Below are 17,873 nucleotides of genomic sequence, written 5' to 3' on the forward strand. Positions count from 1 at the left end.
TTTTTTTTTTTCCTGAAGTCTATCCGTTCGGCCCAATTAAGCCCAATCAAGCCCATATCAATAATTCTAATTTTCCCCCTAATTATACGAACTAGGGTTTATCTGTCCTAAGCCATGAAAATTATTTGAAAGTAAGAGCCAAAAGGGTTTAACAAAGGGATTCTTCGTAACAATTCTCTCTGAACTAATTTCAAATTCGTTCACGTTTATTCATCTAATTCGGCTGCTTGCAGCCATTTTTTCGAAGCTCGAAGTTTCAATTGAAATGGATTCGTCTGTGATTACTTCATTGTCACTGAGCTTCAAGCAAGTTCCACCAGCAGCTGTTCCCGCTTTTCTTGATTGTGTTTTAAGCTCCACAGGCGTATCTTCTTCAACCCTTTTCGAATCTCTTATCGAGCAATTTCCTTTTCGTTTAGAGGTATTGATTGATTGGTTTATTGTTTCACACTTTGGTAATTTGCTTCGGATTGTTCAATTTAAGATTGGAACATGTTTTTAATAGGACACGGTAAATGGGGACAAGAGATTTGATTCTGATGATTGCAACCACATTGCTTCATTGGTGGCTGGGCTTTGTCATCTACTAAGGAATTTTGGTGAGTTACCAATTTTGAATCTTCAGATATGTATGGGGTTAGAGAATTGATTAATTGAGGGTTTTGAGGTTGAAGCAGGCTTTGGTACTGCAGATAATCATAATGCGTTGCAGTTATTTGTGTGGAGAGTGTTTATTCCACTCATGAAGATGGTTCGTGCATATGATTTGGATATGCTTAATAAGGTAAGTTTTTTATACTGCCATAATCCTCATAGTTTTGATCTCCTTTAGACTATTGATCATTTTTTTTTTTTTTTTGCTTTTCTTTGTTTGGTTGTACCAGATTGTAGAATCGTTCTTTGATGTAGTGATTGAGACTAGTGTATTGGGAGTGAGCTTGGTGCCATTTTTACTGAGATCAATTGGTGTTTCAATGGGAATGCTTCAACACGAAGAATCAGATTTCATCAAATGGGGCGATCTGTTGCTTCGTGATTCTTTGAATACGACAAATATGGATGAGAACTACATTGCAAATTTGTCTGAATCATTTCCAATTCCACTGTCGTGCCATCTTCTGAATTTGATTCTGAATGCTGCTTTTCAAAGTCGCCAAGCAGCTCCAGAGATGGAAAGTTTTGCAGCTGGTATGCTTTGGGATTTGTGTAATATGACTGAGCGGCTTTTGTCTCAAAGTTTAAAACATCGTTCTTGTGCTGTTAGTTTCCTCCTCCCTGCTATTTTCAAGGCATTCTCTTCTCAGTCCTCCTTGAAGATCTTACACCAAGAAAATATGTACATACTTTCAAGGTGAGGTTAAGAACCAAAACTTTATGTGCTTTTTGGTTAGTTTTCTCTTTGATCTCTTTTATGATTTGTAAAGCTGTAAACTACTAAACTCCAGGAATGGCTTCAAAAAAAGAATTTGGGAATGCTGCAAGAAGCTGTTCTCGGTTGGATCAATAGAGAGAAGGGATGCTTACAGTGTCCTCTCTTTGTGTCTTTCTTCTGGCTCTTGGACAGACGAAACTGAAAGTTTTGTTTCAGAAAAAGAAGCTGTCGAATTTGACTTGAGATCCGAACAAGAGTTTTGGGATGAAATCAAGATAGGCTTGGTATGGCAAAAATATCGATCAATTGTGCTATTCTTACAGATTCTCCAGTTTCCCCAATAGGGTCATCCATGTGTACAAAACATTTCGTTTCAGGTTGTTGATGAGAGCTTAGTAAGGAAGCAGTCATTGCATATACTAAAATCAGTTTTATCCATAAGTGAAGTGAGTAAGACCAGTTCTGAGAAGAAGCCTGAAGGGAATTCAGGTAATCGGTCAATGACAAGAAAGGATACATGGGCAGAAAAGGAAGCCAAGTCGCTTGGTGTCGGAGAATTGTATGGCTCTGTCGACTCTGGGTTGACTAGTCAGCAAGGATGGCAAGCTTTTCTGCTCTTGTATGAGATGCTTGAAGAGTATGGCACCCATCTTGTAGAAGCAGCATGGAGTAACCAGGTCAGGTTTTTATCTCTCTGGTATATGTAAATTTTCTACTCTTGATGCTTTTCTCCTCTGCTCATTGCTTTTTTAATTACCTTTCAGATTGATTTATTAATCAAGTCATCTCTCAGATATGATGGAACCTTGAAATCCGACTGTAATAACTCTCATCATGGTCACATGGAAACTCCAGATGAAGAAGCTAAAATATTTAATTGGTTAGAGGTTCTTTGGAATCGAGGCTTTCGTCATGATAACCCTCTAGGTACTGTTTGCTTGTTGGAGCATATTGTGTAGTTAGAATACAACAAATTTTTACACTTGTTCATCAGATAAAATCAGTATCTGAAGTGGTCCCATTGTGGCCAAAATTCTCTTTTACTCAAATAGAGCATCATTTAGAGTAAAGTATCCATGTTGGCATTGGCAACACATTTTGATTAATTCAGACCTCCATTTCATATCAGTTCTGTTTCTTATTCATCTATTTAAATTGTAGTCAGGTGCACGGTCATGGAGTCTTTTTTCGGTATCGAGTGGAGGAGATACAAAACATGTACACAATCAATGTCCCAAACTTTCGTTCTTGGGCCTTTCATAGAGGGTTTGAATGATCCTACACACCACAAGGATTTTGGTATGTGCTTCTTGCAGAAATGTATTCCAATGTCTTTAATAAATTGTATTGGAACTCTTCATTGTTTTACTGCCATCTTGCCGAAGTGACAACGGATAACTAGACTTATTTCTTGCTTATTCTGCTCTCCCAGGGCTGAAAGGAATATATACCTCAAGAACAATTGAAGGTGCAGCTCAATATGTGTGTGCGTACACAAGTTGCCTCAACCCAAGGTAGATGTCTCAAGTTACAATTCCAACTTTTTATGTTCGTTGCTTACATGTAAATACGTTATCGGTCATGTGCGGCTGGATATGTTCTCAAGGGTCTGTGAATTATTAAACCATAAAATTTAATCATTATGATTATTGAACTCTTTACTCATGTCATAGGAATCGGGTTGGATTTTTGATCAACCTGGCATCTCTTGCGAAGAAACAGTCTTTTTGTAGAGCTGGATTTATGGCTCTCGTACAATGCATTGTTTCTACGGCATATGTGGTTGGAGGATACGGGGACAAGGAAATGGGGCACCTTGAAGATAAATTTTCTGGGACTGCCCATGAACCTTCTTGTGAACATTTAAGTCAAGATGATATGACACATATACTGGATGTCTTGAAGTTTGTTGCAGAGAGCAGCAGACAGCATTTTAATCATAAATACCGTATTCGAGGTCACTAATCAGTTATCTTGTTAGAGTTAATTATACGTATGTGGAATTACAATTTTGTGGCTTCCCTCATGATATTAAACACACTAAAAGTCCTTCTTTCGATTGTTTTTTTTTTTTTCCATTTTCTAGTTTATCAAAAAGTGTTAGAAACTGCTGCTTCTGCGGTGAACCCTTGTAATGTACCTCTTGGAACACTATTGCAGTTTGTTTCAGCAATTCCTCGGGAGTTTACTGACCATGATGGTGAGCGGGAGACTATTTACATATGGAAAATAAATGAAAGGTCATTCTCTAATATCATATGTTTTCTTCTATGTCAGGTTCATTGCGCAAAATGATGTTAGAATGGCTCCAGGGGTGCAACAGAAAGATTTCCAACAGTTTATGTACTGATGGCACCCGTCTTCTGGCTAGCCTTTATGAGTATCTGAAAGGATTTATCAGTGATAATGTTGAGAGTTTTGATGATGAAGACTTGGAAGCATGGGATTCTCAAACAAAACGATGGGCAAGAGTATTGTTCCTCATAATTAATAAAGAAAAATATCTCACTGATATCATAATGGTTTGTGTTCCTTGACTTTGATTTTGACCTGTCAACAAAATATTTCTGGTAGTTTTTTTGCATATTGGATACTTTTAGGTGTAACACGTTGCAAATTTGACAATCATCTCTAACTCTGCAGTTTGTGCAAAATAGCGGCCTTAGTTTTTTCCAAGAGAAGAACCATTTAGAACGAACACCTGCCAAGTTTTTAATCTTTATTCTGAGTATGCTTTTAGAGCTCCAGAACATGCAAGATGGAATTTCTGAGCTTAGTTCTTCGGTGAAAAGAAAGTCGTGCATTGGCTCTAATGAGGAAACTGGCAAGCAGATTGTTGGCAATGCTTCCAATATTAAGAAAAAGTTTGCTGTTGTTCTCTTATCAATACTGGTATGTGCCAACATTTTTTCTTGATACGCAATAATATAATTGTTCTCTCACTAACTTGGCTTACTATGATATGATGGTTCTTTCCTGGTCTGACGATACAGAAGGAGCTGATTCAATTTGCTGATTCATCTTGTTCAATATTCTGGTCTCACACTACTGTGGAGAATGGTGCTCTGCCTGGTTCTGTCACAGGAAAACTAGGGGGTCCAAGTCAACGCCGGCTATCTATTCCTACTACAACAGCTGTACTGGAAGCTGTATGATTTCTTTTCTTCTTGTTTTTATAGGACAATTACACGCAAATTTCCATGAGCTTAGTTCCTTGTAGGACAATAACTTACAAATTTCTGTAAGCTCAGTTCCTTGACGACAACATTGAACAAGTTTCATGCCAGTTCTTTATGATGGCAGGTATTGTCGGTGAAAACCATTGGGTTGATCTCGTCATACTGTGCTCAATTCACTAGTGGTGTTGGTGAACTCAAATTAGCATTGGGTTTCTTTTGGAAGTTCACCCAGCATACCATATCACCTCAAATTTGTAATTCTGAGGTAATCCCTGCTTGTGAATTGTCAAGTTTGATAAGATGCATGTATTGTGTTAAGCTCTCAGCTTTCTTATGTCTTCTATGGAATCACATTGCACTAATTCACTATAAATGCTTCTGACCAGGCCGCAGCTGAGATCTATCTTGCAGCATTTGAGGCGCTAGCTGCAGTACTGAATGCATTTGTGTCCTTGTGCTCAGCTGGAGCTTTCAACCTTTTAGAAAACGATAATACATTGTTAACCATGGTAGATGGTGAATTTTGGTTACAAGTTTCGGTTCCGGCTTTCCTTCATAACATTAACCATCTTCTCACAGCAGGAGTTCTGGTAAGAAGTAGAAGGGCAGTTCTGCTAAGCTGGAAGGTAATGCATAGTTTTATTAGGTGACAGTGCTATAGCCGTTTACCAGTGAATCATACATATTACAAGATCTTATCAGTGGCCTTTTTCTTTTGGATGGCCAAAGGAAAATTCTGAGTCTCTGACCCTTTTGTACTTGATTCAGTGGCTTTGTGTGGAGTCTCTATTATCAGTCATGCATATTCTTGATGCCAGACGTACTCCAGGGGATAGAAAGTCGTTCTTCTCAGATGATACAGTTAAAAGCATTTTTCAAGATATTGTAGAGAGGTGGGATGTGTGATAAATTTGATTCAAGTAGTCTTAGGATGTAACCATGCTTATATTTTTTGTATGACCTTTAACTTTCCCTTTACGATTTGGCAGCCTTGAAAATGCTGGGGAGGGTTCTGCTTTGCCTATGCTGAAATCTGTCAGACTCGCTTTGGGGATACTTGCGTCTGGGAATTCATCTTTGGATGGTTTCTCGGGTGTGGATACTCAGGTTTTGTAATATTTTTGATCTAGATTGGATGGAAGTTTTGTGTTCATCCTTTATGAATAATTAAAATATATTTCATTTCTTGTGATGCCTTTCAAGTAGACGATGTGGCAGTTGGTCAAATCATGTTGGATATTGCATATCAGCTGCAAAAAAAGAAGGGTTGCACCCATTGCTGCGCTTTTGTCTTCTGTGTTGCATTCTTCTTTGTTTAGTAATAAAGACATGCACATAGCTGAAGATGGACAAGGTCCACTGAAGTGGGTATGCATTAATCCCTTCTTAATTAAATTAATTGAGGGAACCAAAGAGAAAAAATGTGTTTATTTGCAATGTCTTGTTTCACAGTTTGTTGAAAAAGTACTTGAGGAAGGTCAAAAAAGTCCACGCACAATTCGCCTTGCGGCCTTGCACCTATCAGGACTCTGGCTCATGTACCCAAGGACGATAAAGTACTATATTAGAGAATTGAGGCTTCTGACGCTCTATGGTTCTGGTCTGTACTAGCTTTTATTTCTCTTAAGCTGTTATTGCAATGACTTTGTGATATTGAATTGCTAACCGTTTTGTTATGATTTTAGTTGCATTTGATGAAGATTTTGAGGCTGAATTGTCTGACAATACTGATGCACGAACTGAAGTATCATTATTGGCCAAAAGCCCAGACCCTGAACTGACAGAAGTAAGATTTCAGTTTTGACAGATGATGGATTGATAGATTTGCTAAATTATTTGGCTCCGTAAAGTGACAGGTTCTGCATTTTTCCTCAGCTTTTTATCAACACGGAGTTGTATGCACGTGTCTCTGTCGCTGGTCTGTTTCAGAAGCTGGCTAATTTGGCCTATATGGTTGAACCAGCAAGTCAAAATCAAGGTTGTCAGGATGCTCTTGTGGCTGGAAAATTGTTTCTGTTGGAGCTTCTTGATGCAGCGGTACTTATTTTTTGTTCGTTTTCACAAAATATTGCTAAAACAACTAGCAGGCACGACAACATGCCGAAAATCTAATCATAATGATATGCACAGGTGCATGATAAAGACTTGGCAAAGGAGCTTTACAAGAAGTATAGTGCTGTAAGTGTTGCATGTCTTTCCTTTGTGTTCCTTCATTAAATTTTAGATGGACACTTGGTAAAGGATAAATCTCTACTAGTGACAGACCACTTTGACAGTAATTTCTGGTTTCTGTAACAGATCCATAGAAGGAAAATACGTGCTTGGCAGATGATATGCATTATGTCGCGGTTTGTCAGCAATGACATTGTTGGCCAAGTTATGGACAGTGTGCACATATGCTTACATGTAAGTTTACAAGAACAGACTGAAGTTAGTAGCCCACACATTTATGCATGAGAAACCATTCAGACAGAAACTAATATAGGAAAAGATTGCTGCGTTGATGACTAGACAAGTGTCGGTGACTGCTATACAAGTTTTTGTTTGTCGAGTTAAATCAAAGCTGATTGTTTGTGTGTTTTGTTTGCTTGCAGAGAAATAACCTGCCTGCTGTTCGACAATACCTGGAAACATTTGCCATCAACATTTACCTGAAATTTCCAGCATTGGTATATAACTTCTCTATGTATCTCCAAAAGGAAATTTGTAATCAAACTATAAACCGTTTCCTGTCCTAATGGGCTGTGTTATTACACATTTTTTGTTTATCTCTGAAGTAACTACTATTTGGTTGTTGTATCACAGGTGAAAGAGCAGTTAGTTCCTATACTAAAAAATTATGACAGTAAAGCTCAGGTAAATTACGCAAACTAAGATGAAAGTATTTGGTATGAGTTTTCTGTTCATTATATTGATAGATGTTCTCTTGTAATCTGCAGCAAGCTCTCTCGTCGTATGTCTTTGTAGCAGCCAATGTCATCCTCCATGCCGAAAAGATAGCTCAACAGACACATCTGAGAGAACTTCTTCCACCAATAATACCGTTACTAACTTCTCATCATCATAGCTTACGTGGTTTCGCTCAGGTTGGTCTTATATAGATGCCATCTCTGTCTTCTTTCTGGTAGTTCATACTAGCTTCTTTCTGTTTGGCAGTTATTAGTGCATCGAGTACTCTTTAGACTGTCTCCCCCTGTGGAGTCCACATCCTCTCATACAATATCCCTGGAGAAACTTTCTTTTGAGAATTTGAAGTCTTACCTGGACAAGAATCCTGATTGTTCAAGGTGCGTGGTTCTACTTAGTGTAATTATAATTTTAATATGTTGGTCATAGAAACAATCTTTTGTGGACAAAGCCATTTAGAAGGTTTTGGCTTACTACACAAATTCAGTTGTGACTTTTCTCTCCTGGTCTAGATTGCGAGCATCCATGGAAGGATTTCTTGATGCCTATGATCCCAGCACATCTGCTACTCCAGCTGGTGTTTTTGTAAATCGTGTTGAGGTAACAGTGCAATCTTCAAGTTGTTCTTGCACCAATGGGCTAATTGAAATATTGAGACATTCTGAAATTTATCATAATGCTAAGTGACCGCAATATTGAGATTATTTTATTGTGGTTCCTACTGATCCTTCAACATGTGGCTGTTTTAATTTCACAAAGCTGCTTTCGGATTTCAATACCATTTTACTTTAAGACAATATTGTGAATGTTGTGCGCAGGAAAGTGAGTTTGAATGTGTTCCAACATGCCTCATGGATAACGTGCTCTCTTTTCTGAATGTAAGCAAATAAAGATATTTAAGAATGTTTTTCAGTTTTTTTTTTTTTTTTTTTTTTTTCTGTCTCTCTGCCTTATCTTCACATCTTGCAGGATGTAAGGGAAGATCTCCGTGCTTCCATGGCAAACGATGTAGTTACCATCAAAAATGAAGGCTTCAAGATTGATGAAGGGCCCAACCGTCGGTTGATCATATCAACGACAGATGAAGAAAGGATTTCTGAGCCATCTTCGTTGGATTTCCAGAGGAAGATCACTCTTTCCAAACATGAGAAGCAAGATGCTAGTTCAACTTCTGTGCTCCGAAACGGGGAAACTTACAAGCGGCTCTTTGGTATGCAAATATTATATAGCTATTCCTCTCGATAATATTATTTTGTAAACATGATTATGTACCAATACAAGTAAGTTTTCAGAAATGGAAAAAGAAGATGAGCTCGTGACTCAGCTCTTACGATCTAGAAGCATGGAGGTCGAAAGGTTGAAATCTGGTCGACAGAGTTTGATCCTTGTGGCTTCATTGGTTGATCGTATTCCTAATCTTGCTGGATTAGCCCGGACATGTGAGGTATAGCTATTACTTCTTTGTGTATTTCCCTACCATTTCTGCAATTCAAGGAAGCAAGAAAAAGCTAGGAGCCTTGTACTTGTACCTAATGCAGCGTTAACATCCACTCTCTGTATCTTTTGCAGGTGTTTAAAGCATCAAATCTTGCTGTTGCAGATGCAAACATAATACACGACAAACAGTTCCAACTAATTAGGTATGGTTATATATTCTAGTCATCCTTGTATCATCGAAAGACGGTGCAAGAGTTTACACGAGTTTTTCTCTTTTTCTTTTCTGCAGTGTGACTGCTGAGAAATGGGTTCCAATCATGGAAGTCCCAGTAAACAGTTTGAAACTGTTCTTGGAGAAGAAGAAACGGGAAGGCTTCTCAATCTTGGGACTGGAACAGACGGCGAATAGCGTTTCACTTGACAAATACCAATTCCCAAAGAAGACGGTAAGTTGATGTGCAAAAACACAAGAACAGAGCCTTTCATTTACTCTTGCTTGTGGCTTTCCCATAGAAACTAAGCGGATCTGTCTGTTGTTCCAAAGGTTTTGGTGCTGGGTCGTGAAAAGGAAGGCATCCCAGTGGATATAATCCATATACTGGACGCTTGTATCGAGATCCCACAACTTGGAGTTGTTAGGTCTCTCAACGTTCATGTCAGCGGTGCCATTGCCCTCTGGGAATACACTCGGCAGCAACGCATTCAATAGTTCCAAAATTTATCTACTTGTGAGTACTTGAAGGAGCTTTTGAATCAAGTATGCCTGAGAAAACATCTTCAAATCTCCTTAAGCTTTTTGTTTGACTTATGACACCATCATAAACTTTGTTTAACTTCTTTGAACCCAATGATGATTAGTTCACATAATTTCATCCCAAGATTGATACATAGTTTGTAATCGGCATAGATGATAATGAAAAGTTCTAGTTTGAGGGAGAATGAGAGAGAAAAATATTTCAATACATTCCACAGTTAATAAATTGCTAAAGCAATTACACATACAATCAAAAACCTAACCCTGGAATATATCAAACAGGACAACTATTAGCAGAGAAATCAAAGCCTTGTACGTAACTGATCCGGTAGTTCCTTTGCTATGATAGCTTTAGTAATTAGATTAAGTGAAGTAGAGATGGTTAAAAGAAATGATCAAGGATAATCTGAGGAAACATTGTTCAAATCTCTTCATATTACATTTGGTAAGTTCATCTCCTAATTACAACAAAAACAAAGAAAGCAAGAAAATCTTTGTTATCACTTCTTAGAACCCAATGACTCATCATCATCATTTTTCCAAGCAGCTTGCCATTGCTTATCATATAATGTAGTCTCATCAAACAAGTTCTTGAGTTTATCCACATCCTCATTCTTACGAATGAACAAAACTCCAGCCACAGCCACAAACAATAGTGTCTTGCAGAAGAAATTCCCCATTTGATCGACAAGTCCTACTCCGGTAAGACTATCGACAAAGTAAGCCATAAAGAATCCTATCATCGCAGCACGACCTACAAAAGTAACATCTTAGATAAGTGTATTTGAGTAACACTAGATTGATCTTTTGAATGATGAAAACACAAACCATTTAAGAGCTCAGCTTCAGGTAAGTGGTATCTCTTAATCCAAGCCCACCATGGAATAATCGATGTATCGAAAAGCACTGGTTCGTCGTTACTCGTTGTTTCTGGATTCTCTTCTAGCCATTTTCTTCTCTTTGCCTCTTCCAACAGAAAAAAAAAAAACATTAACATCAAAATTCAAATTTCGTTTTCACCAACATTACTAGTGACAGAGCAAAAAACTCAAAATCTCGAGAGGAGGATCTGATCTAACCAGCAACGATTACAGAATCCCAATCGGTTTTTCCATCTTTCTCGAACTGTTTCAGATCCCAAGTTCCATTAATCCATCTCGCATCCTGGAATTTGATAACCGTCTCCGTCGTTTTCATCTCTTCACCTTCGACGGCGACATTTTTGGCGGTGGTGATTTCTTCCTTTGTAACCGGCGGTGTTGATTGCGGAGCTTCTTTAATTATTACCTCCACAGGCTCAGGAGCCTCTACGGCGGTGGCGGAGGTGGGAGAGGTTGATCCACTGTCGGAGGAAGCTCGAGTGACGGAAAGGAGAGAGAAGCGGTTAGTGGAGAGAAGAGAGAATGAGAATTTGGGGATGAAATTGGGATTTTGAAGAGATGAAGAAGAGATTGGCGGGGAGAACAACGCCATTGTTATGCTTTCTTCTTCGCTTGAGAGCTCAACTAGTGGTTCTAAATAGACTTGTTATCGTCGAAGAAGTAACATGTCTGTCGTTTCTTTTTCCGAAATAGAAACTACGTAACGTTTTTTGCCACTCTACACAAAGAAACTGACTATTCTCTTCATGGGCTCGTATTAAAAGCCCATCCTAGGATTTTGGAGTGTTCTGAGAAAATCCACGTGGCTTCTGGAATCGTAACTTGAGGGTATTATTGTCAAATTACACAACCAGTGGATATGATTAATATTGACTTATTTGACCTGTATATAAGGAAAGTCTTCCATTTTGGGGAATCGCACTTTCAATTCTAGTAGCGTCTTCTCTGAAGCAACAACAATGGAGGCGTTCTCTTCCTTCTTTGACTCTCAGAATCGTAGGAGTTGGAGCTATGATTCTCTCAAGAACTTCCGTCAGATCTCTCCGGCCGTACAGAATCATCTTAAGCGGGTTAGTTCTTCGTATCCGATTTATTCTCATCGTTGTTTCTCGAATTGAGATTCGTGGTACGATTGATTAGGAATCATTTCATTGTTTAAAATCGTTTATTCTAGGGTTTGGTTCTCGTTGTTGTATCGTTGGTTTGGTTTCTGTAGATTCGCTTTGTTCTTGTATGGTGCAAATAAAACTGAGATCTATGTTGGTGCTGATATAGTGAAGGAGAGTACTCAGTGTTGTTGATTCTATCTTCTTTGTGAAATTTTTTGTAGGTTTATCTGACGTTATGTTGTGTTCTAGTTGCATCGGCATTTGGAGCTTACCTCCATATGCTCTGGAATATTGGTGGACTTCTCACTACTCTTGGATGCTTTGGAAGCATGATTTGGTTGCTTTCAACTCCTCCGTATCAACAATCATGTGGGTTTCATCACTTAGATGTGTCCCAGCTTATAAGTTTGTTTCCTTAACTCTAAATTTTTGCTTTGATGCAGCAAAGAGGCTTTCCCTTCTGTTTCTCTCTGCTGTTCTTCAAGGTGCTTCAGTAGGTCCATTGATTAAAGTGGCCATTGATGTTGACCCAAGGTGATTGTTTTAAGTATGCTTTGTTCATGTCCTCTTACACAATCCCAAATCTATTGTCTCTAGGAGCTGACAGTTGGATGTTTGTTTTCCAGCATCCTGATCACTGCATTTGTGGGAACAGCAGTGGCGTTTGTGTGTTTCTCGCTTGCAGCAATGTTGGCAAGGCGTAGAGAGTACCTTTACCTTGGAGGTCTGCTTTCTTCTGCTCTGTCCATCCTTATGTGGCTGCAATTTGCCTCTTCCATCTTTGGAGGCTCAGCATCTGTCTTTAAGTTTGAGGTAAACTCTCTTCAATACCTAACAAGGGGAGAGTTTTGTTTATATGTTCTTCGTCGAAATACTTACCTGAAGCTCGTCCTCTAATTATCAACATTATCATTTGCAGCTATATTTTGGACTGTTGATCTTTGTGGGGTACATGGTGGTGGACACACAAGAGATAATCGAGAAAGCACACCTAGGTGACATGGACTATGTGAAACATTCTCTGACCCTTTTCACTGATTTTGTTGCTGTGTTTGTTCGAATTCTCATCATCATGGTAAGTTCCTTACTTTAACCCTTGGTGGGTTCAGTGTTATCTTTAAAGGCTAATATCTATAGATAACAACACATAAATATCCCCTATCGTTTGTGCAGTTGAAGAACTCTGCTGACAAGAAAGAGAAGAAGAAGAAAAGAAGAAACTAAAACCACCCAAACAGAGTGTTTAAACAAAGCCATCTTCTGTTTCCACTTTCCCCTCTGACTCTGGATTTGCTAGTGTCTCTGTTATGACTAATACAACAAAATTTAGATTGTAAATGACTCGTGCATTTGTCTGTCTCCTCTACACTTCTGTATTTGGTGTTTTCTCTACTGTTTAATATTGACAAAGTGATAAGTGTACATGTTTCAACATTCCCCTCTCTGCATAGAATTCTAAAGCATCAGGTCTTGCTATTTGCAGATGCAATAACATTGTTATGGTGTTCTTTGTTTCCTCAGCTCACACAGTTTCGATAAAGTTATTAGCCGTGTTATGGTGTTATTAGATGCAATAACATTGTTATGGTGTTCATTGTTAAGAACATTGTTATGGTGTTCTTTGTTTCGGAGTCAACATGTTATGTCGTTTCCTTCTCCGAAACAGAAACTACGTAACGTTTTTGCAGTCTACTACAGTATTGATCATAATGGGCTCGTATTCAAAAGCCCACCACCACGCCATTTTGGAGTGTTCTTCTGAGGAATTCCACGTGGATAAGGGTAGTTCTGGAAACAAAACAGAATTGATTTATGTGACCGTATAAATAAGGAATTGAAGTCTCTGCATTTGAAATTCTCTTCTCTGAAGCATTATCAAGCGAAAGCAACTATGGAAGCGAACGGTACGATTTGGAGCCATGATTCTCTCAGAAACTTCCATGAATTCACTCCTGCTGTGCAGAATCATCTAAAGCGGGTAACGTCTTCATAATCTTTGTTGTTTCTTGAAATGAGATTCGTGATACGATTGATTGGTGAATCATTTCGTTTCAATGCAACAGATTGTTTCGTGATCGTTGTTGTATTCTTGATCGTTGGTATCTATTAGTTAAAAGAAACTTAAAAACGCACTTCTTTAGAGATATTTCTTGATGTTCTATGTTCGTTGCAGGTCTATCTTACATTATGCTTTGCTCTTCTTGGTTCAATTTTGTATTGTTCTTGATTCTCGTTGTTGTGTTCTTGATCGTTGGTATCTATTAGTTGAGATATTTTATTGGTGTTTCTTGATTCTATGTTCGTTGTGTAGGTCTATCTCACGTTATTTTTTGCTCTTCTTGCGTCTGCGTTTGGAGCTTACCTCCATATGGTCTGGAATATCGGTGGAAATGTCACTACTCTTGGATTCACTGGAACCATGATCTGGTTGCGTTTCACTCCTTCATATGAACAACAATGTGGGTTTCATTCATCACTTAAACTTGTGTTTTGACAATGTGTTCTCTTCTAATCTTGTTTCCTTCGTCAACTCTAATGTTTTCTTTGATGCAGCAAAGAGGCTTTTCCTTCTGTATCTATCTGCCCTTCTTAAAGGTGCTTCATTTGGTCCCATGATCATGTTGGTCATTGATTTTGATTCAAGGTGATTTCTCTGTTCATGTCTTTAAAAAGAAACATCTCTACACAAGCTTCTAGGATCTGTCAATGTTGAATGTTTGTGTGTTCCTTCTTTAAACCAGCGTCCTGGTCACTGCATTTGTGGGAACAGCAGTAGTATTTGTGTGTTTCTCCGCTGCAGCAATGTTGGCAACGCGTAGAGAGTACCTTTACCTCGGAGCTTCACTTTCTTGTAGTATGTCCATCCTTTGGTGGGTAAAAATTGCCTCTTCGATCTTCGGTGGCTCTACAACTGTCGTCAAGTTTGAGGTAAACTACTCTGTCATCAAGAGGGAGAGAATTGTATGTTCATCGTAGATAAAATCTTGCTTATATTAACATACATTCTCATCATTTGCAGCTATACTTTGGACTCTTGATCTTTGTGGGATACATAGTGGTGGACACACAGATGATAATCGAGAAAGCACACCATGGTGATATGGACTATGTGCAACATTCTTTTACCTTTTTCACTCACTTTGCTTCTCTGTTTGTTCGAATTCTCGTTCTCAACATGGTAAGTTCTTTTCTTAAAACCCTTGGTGAGTTCATTGTTACCTTTAATGTCTCTATCTATATAATTTCGTCTTATTTTGTGCAGTTTAGGAAGATGAAGAAAGGAAGAAAAGACCGAAGAAAATGAAACCATCAAACCAAGTCTACATAGCTCAGAGTTTTAGGCAGATCACTCTTTCCACTAGTTTCTCTGCTATCATAAATACATTAAAACTTCAGATTGTAAATGACTTTGTACTCTGGCTTTGTGTTTCCTTTACTGTCTAATATCAAACTTTTAACAAAAATGATAAGTTAGGAGAGAGTCACAAGTGTACATGTTTCAAGAACTGTTTCAATGTAATGTCTTGGTCAGAAGCTTATATTATATTAGGATGGTTTTAAAATGAGTAAACAATTTGATCTACATTTTCTAGTTTGAGTGAAATTAAAAATATTAGGGAGAATTAACCACACTTTTTGTCTATCTTAAATTTTGAAGAAGCTAGTTGATATTTGATACTAAATTATTATAGGACATTGTTTTGTTGCTGTAGTAGTTGTTATTAGCGTATGAAAATGAAATGGGTTTTTGTAAATCGTGATTTGTAAGCACGACTGGGGCATGACTTTTTGTCTTTGACCTCTAAGAGCAATCCAATTCTCATCGTCTTTTCTCAGCCGTCCGATCATCCTCCATCATTTTGCCTACACCTCTCACACCATTTCATTATTACATTACCATCGTTTTTTTAAAATAGATCAGAGATGTGATTGGCATCTGAATTTCTGGTTACACTATTTTAAAATTTGGTAAGACTACTCTTCAATTCGGTCTCTGACACATTATTCTTCAGTTTTCGTAACTAATGCTTCATAACATTTTACCAATCACATTAGATTATATCATTTACAAAAGAAAAATTCATACTATTTTCGTTTTCTTGTGTTGAAGAAAAAAAAAAATGGATAATGCTATCTCAAAACTCGATGATTTAACTTGTTTCGGTTTATTTATTTACTTTTTACGTTGAATTGAGAATTCTTTATTGGTGCATTAAACTATGTATGAAACCAAAAAAAAAAAGAAACACAAAGTACTAATATCTCAATACATACTACTAGATTTTAACCCGCGGTACACCGCGGGGCTATATTTTCTTAAAAAAATCAAAATGTAATTTGTTTGATAGATTATTTTGATTGTTAATTTTAGGATTTCACCCGTGGTATACGATCTTTTATAAATATCAACCCAAACCCGTCCCATCATATTACCCGTCCCGTGAAATTAAACATTATTTAGTTATTTTTCTTTTTAATAATACTTTTATTTAAAAGCTATATAATTCAAGTCAATTTAAAAATTTCTTTTAAATGGTTCCCATAAGATATATATACATATATATTAAATTTGTATAGAGTTGAAATAATATTAATATTACAAATTTTTTATATAATTTAAATATTATAAATATTTTTAAAAATATGTAATATATATTTTTTGCTATTGAATAAGAGGATATTATGTGTAAGAAATGTAGAAAATAAGAGTTTAATATTTTTATTATGGAGTCGCAAAAAAAATCTTTTATTTCTATACATGTTATTCATTTATTAATAATAAAAGAAAACAAATCCTTTAAATTAGATATTAACTAAAATAAACGCACCATAATTACTTATTAAGTAACAACCAATAAATTTCACCAAAAAATAGGTAACAACCAATAAATTCTAAACGCAGTAATTAAAGAATGAGATATTAAAAAAAAAATATCAAATAAGATATAAGAATCTTAAAATAATTGAACATCTAAATAATTTAATTGTTAGTGTCGATTTTAATGCCTTCATTAATGTGGATTTTTTTTTTTTACAGAGAAATATTTCCTAAAGATTATCACATTAATGACTCAGAAAATTAAGGAAGATATGAATTTATGATTCTCGAAATCGTATTGGTAATATCTTTAATTAATATTTTTCAAATTTAAATAATTAATGCCAATGGCATTCATCCGTAAATAAGGTCCAACTCCAGGATTTATTTGCTAAAAGTCATCCAAAAATGTATATATAGACTAGTTAAATGCAAAAGAAATCCGAATATTATAATAAATTACACGTATAATATAATGTATGGTGTTGATCTCGCATTAGTTCCCTAATCACATTCACAAATTACCAAAGAAACATAAGTAGGACCCATGTTTGAATATCTTTAACTAAATCAAACGGTGGAGAGAGGAGTTGTGTCCATGATCGTCATGGTGGACGGTGACTTTACATACCATTTCTTTATTTTTTAACGTTGTTTTTCTTTTATTACACAAAATTATATCAATAATTTTTGTTAGAGCATCTCCAACAAGGACCCTCATTTTGAAGGTGACAAACCTTCAAAATAAAGGTTTGAGGGTCACTTACTCCAATGACACACCCTCAAATCTATTTCTAAATTTTTTTATATTTACATTATAGTCTTCAATATTAACAATAATCAGTTATAATGATAAAAGTTTCATAAGTAAATATAAAACATACATTATAAAAATAAATTATGTCAAACAATATTAAAAAAAACTACATGATAATACAAAATTATATATAAAATAGAAAAGAAACATAAAATAAAACATAAAAATGATTAAAAAATTAAATGTAAGTATTATTTATTATTGTAATATTAATTTAAATTTGTGTTAAACTGCTCAATGTAATATTATTGTTATATAACTATTTTGTAAAAATGTTATGTCTTTTATATTTTAATAATTTGAATATATTTGAATTTATATGAATATTTTTGAAGTAATTGAATTATTTGTAAGATATATAAAGTATAAGGACTAAAATCAAATATAAAAAAGATTTTGAGGGTGTGAATAGTGCACCCTCAAATTTGGGGTGCACACCCTCAAAAAATGAAGGTTTGAGGGCTTGTTGGAGTTCAAAAAACCCTTAAATTTGAAGGTTTGAGGGCTTGTTGGAGATGCTCTTAGTCTTCTCTTGTTAGAAAAAAAATATATCCCACCTAGCTAAAAATATTTATTTTACCATATCGTCACACATGTA

At 36.4% G+C, this 17,873-nt stretch overlaps 4 protein-coding genes across 6 annotated transcripts; 3 read left to right on the forward strand and 1 right to left on the reverse strand.

Moving 5' to 3' along the window:
• Positions 1–106: 106 nt before the first annotated feature.
• LOC9306167 lies at positions 107–9,859 on the forward strand. 3 transcript variants are annotated; one of them, XM_021019247.1, is made up of 35 exons: positions 107–421; positions 506–599; positions 678–784; positions 885–1,351; positions 1,446–1,656; positions 1,750–2,049; positions 2,137–2,299; positions 2,534–2,671; positions 2,805–2,886; positions 3,046–3,329; positions 3,459–3,572; positions 3,650–3,894; positions 4,016–4,264; positions 4,366–4,521; positions 4,676–4,816; positions 4,938–5,177; positions 5,320–5,444; positions 5,541–5,658; positions 5,758–5,919; positions 6,004–6,151; positions 6,237–6,337; positions 6,427–6,588; positions 6,682–6,729; positions 6,850–6,957; positions 7,146–7,220; positions 7,357–7,407; positions 7,491–7,637; positions 7,708–7,838; positions 7,971–8,058; positions 8,277–8,336; positions 8,428–8,668; positions 8,751–8,902; positions 9,028–9,098; positions 9,185–9,341; positions 9,440–9,859. In XM_021019247.1, the coding sequence occupies exons 1-35, from the start codon at positions 266–268 to the stop codon at positions 9,602–9,604; spliced, it is 5,457 nt and encodes a 1,818-aa protein (XP_020874906.1). In that variant the 5' UTR covers positions 107–265; the 3' UTR covers positions 9,605–9,859. The 3 variants fall into 3 exon arrangements, with proteins under 3 accessions (XP_020874906.1, XP_020874905.1, XP_020874907.1); XM_021019246.1 differs by having other exon boundaries at positions 108–421; positions 675–784; XM_021019248.1 differs by having other exon boundaries at positions 108–421; positions 693–784.
• Positions 9,860–10,026: 167 nt separating this feature from the next.
• On the reverse strand, positions 10,027–11,160 carry LOC9304121 (light-harvesting complex-like protein 3 isotype 1, chloroplastic). Its single transcript, XM_002870050.2, has 3 exons — positions 10,729–11,160; positions 10,478–10,615; positions 10,027–10,403 (listed from the first exon to the last, which is right to left on the reverse strand). The coding sequence occupies exons 1-3, from the start codon at positions 11,120–11,122 to the stop codon at positions 10,150–10,152; spliced, it is 786 nt and encodes a 261-aa protein (XP_002870096.1). The 5' UTR covers positions 11,123–11,160; the 3' UTR covers positions 10,027–10,149.
• Positions 11,161–11,435: 275 nt separating this feature from the next.
• LOC9306168 (bax inhibitor 1) lies at positions 11,436–13,128 on the forward strand. Its single transcript, XM_002868003.2, has 6 exons — positions 11,436–11,600; positions 11,861–12,008; positions 12,083–12,173; positions 12,266–12,452; positions 12,559–12,714; positions 12,813–13,128. The coding sequence occupies exons 1-6, from the start codon at positions 11,490–11,492 to the stop codon at positions 12,861–12,863; spliced, it is 744 nt and encodes a 247-aa protein (XP_002868049.1). The 5' UTR covers positions 11,436–11,489; the 3' UTR covers positions 12,864–13,128.
• Positions 13,129–13,238: 110 nt separating this feature from the next.
• Positions 13,239–15,227, forward strand: LOC9304122 (bax inhibitor 1). The gene is made up of 6 exons (XM_021019250.1): positions 13,239–13,617; positions 13,951–14,098; positions 14,193–14,283; positions 14,381–14,567; positions 14,659–14,817; positions 14,902–15,227. The coding sequence occupies exons 1-6, from the start codon at positions 13,531–13,533 to the stop codon at positions 14,941–14,943; spliced, it is 714 nt and encodes a 237-aa protein (XP_020874909.1). The 5' UTR covers positions 13,239–13,530; the 3' UTR covers positions 14,944–15,227.
• Positions 15,228–17,873: the final 2,646 nt, after the last annotated feature.

The sequence above is a fragment of the Arabidopsis lyrata genome (genome assembly GCF_000004255.2).
Source record: "Arabidopsis lyrata subsp. lyrata unplaced genomic scaffold ARALYscaffold_7, whole genome shotgun sequence".
Classification (NCBI taxonomy): domain Eukaryota; kingdom Viridiplantae; phylum Streptophyta; class Magnoliopsida; order Brassicales; family Brassicaceae; genus Arabidopsis; species Arabidopsis lyrata.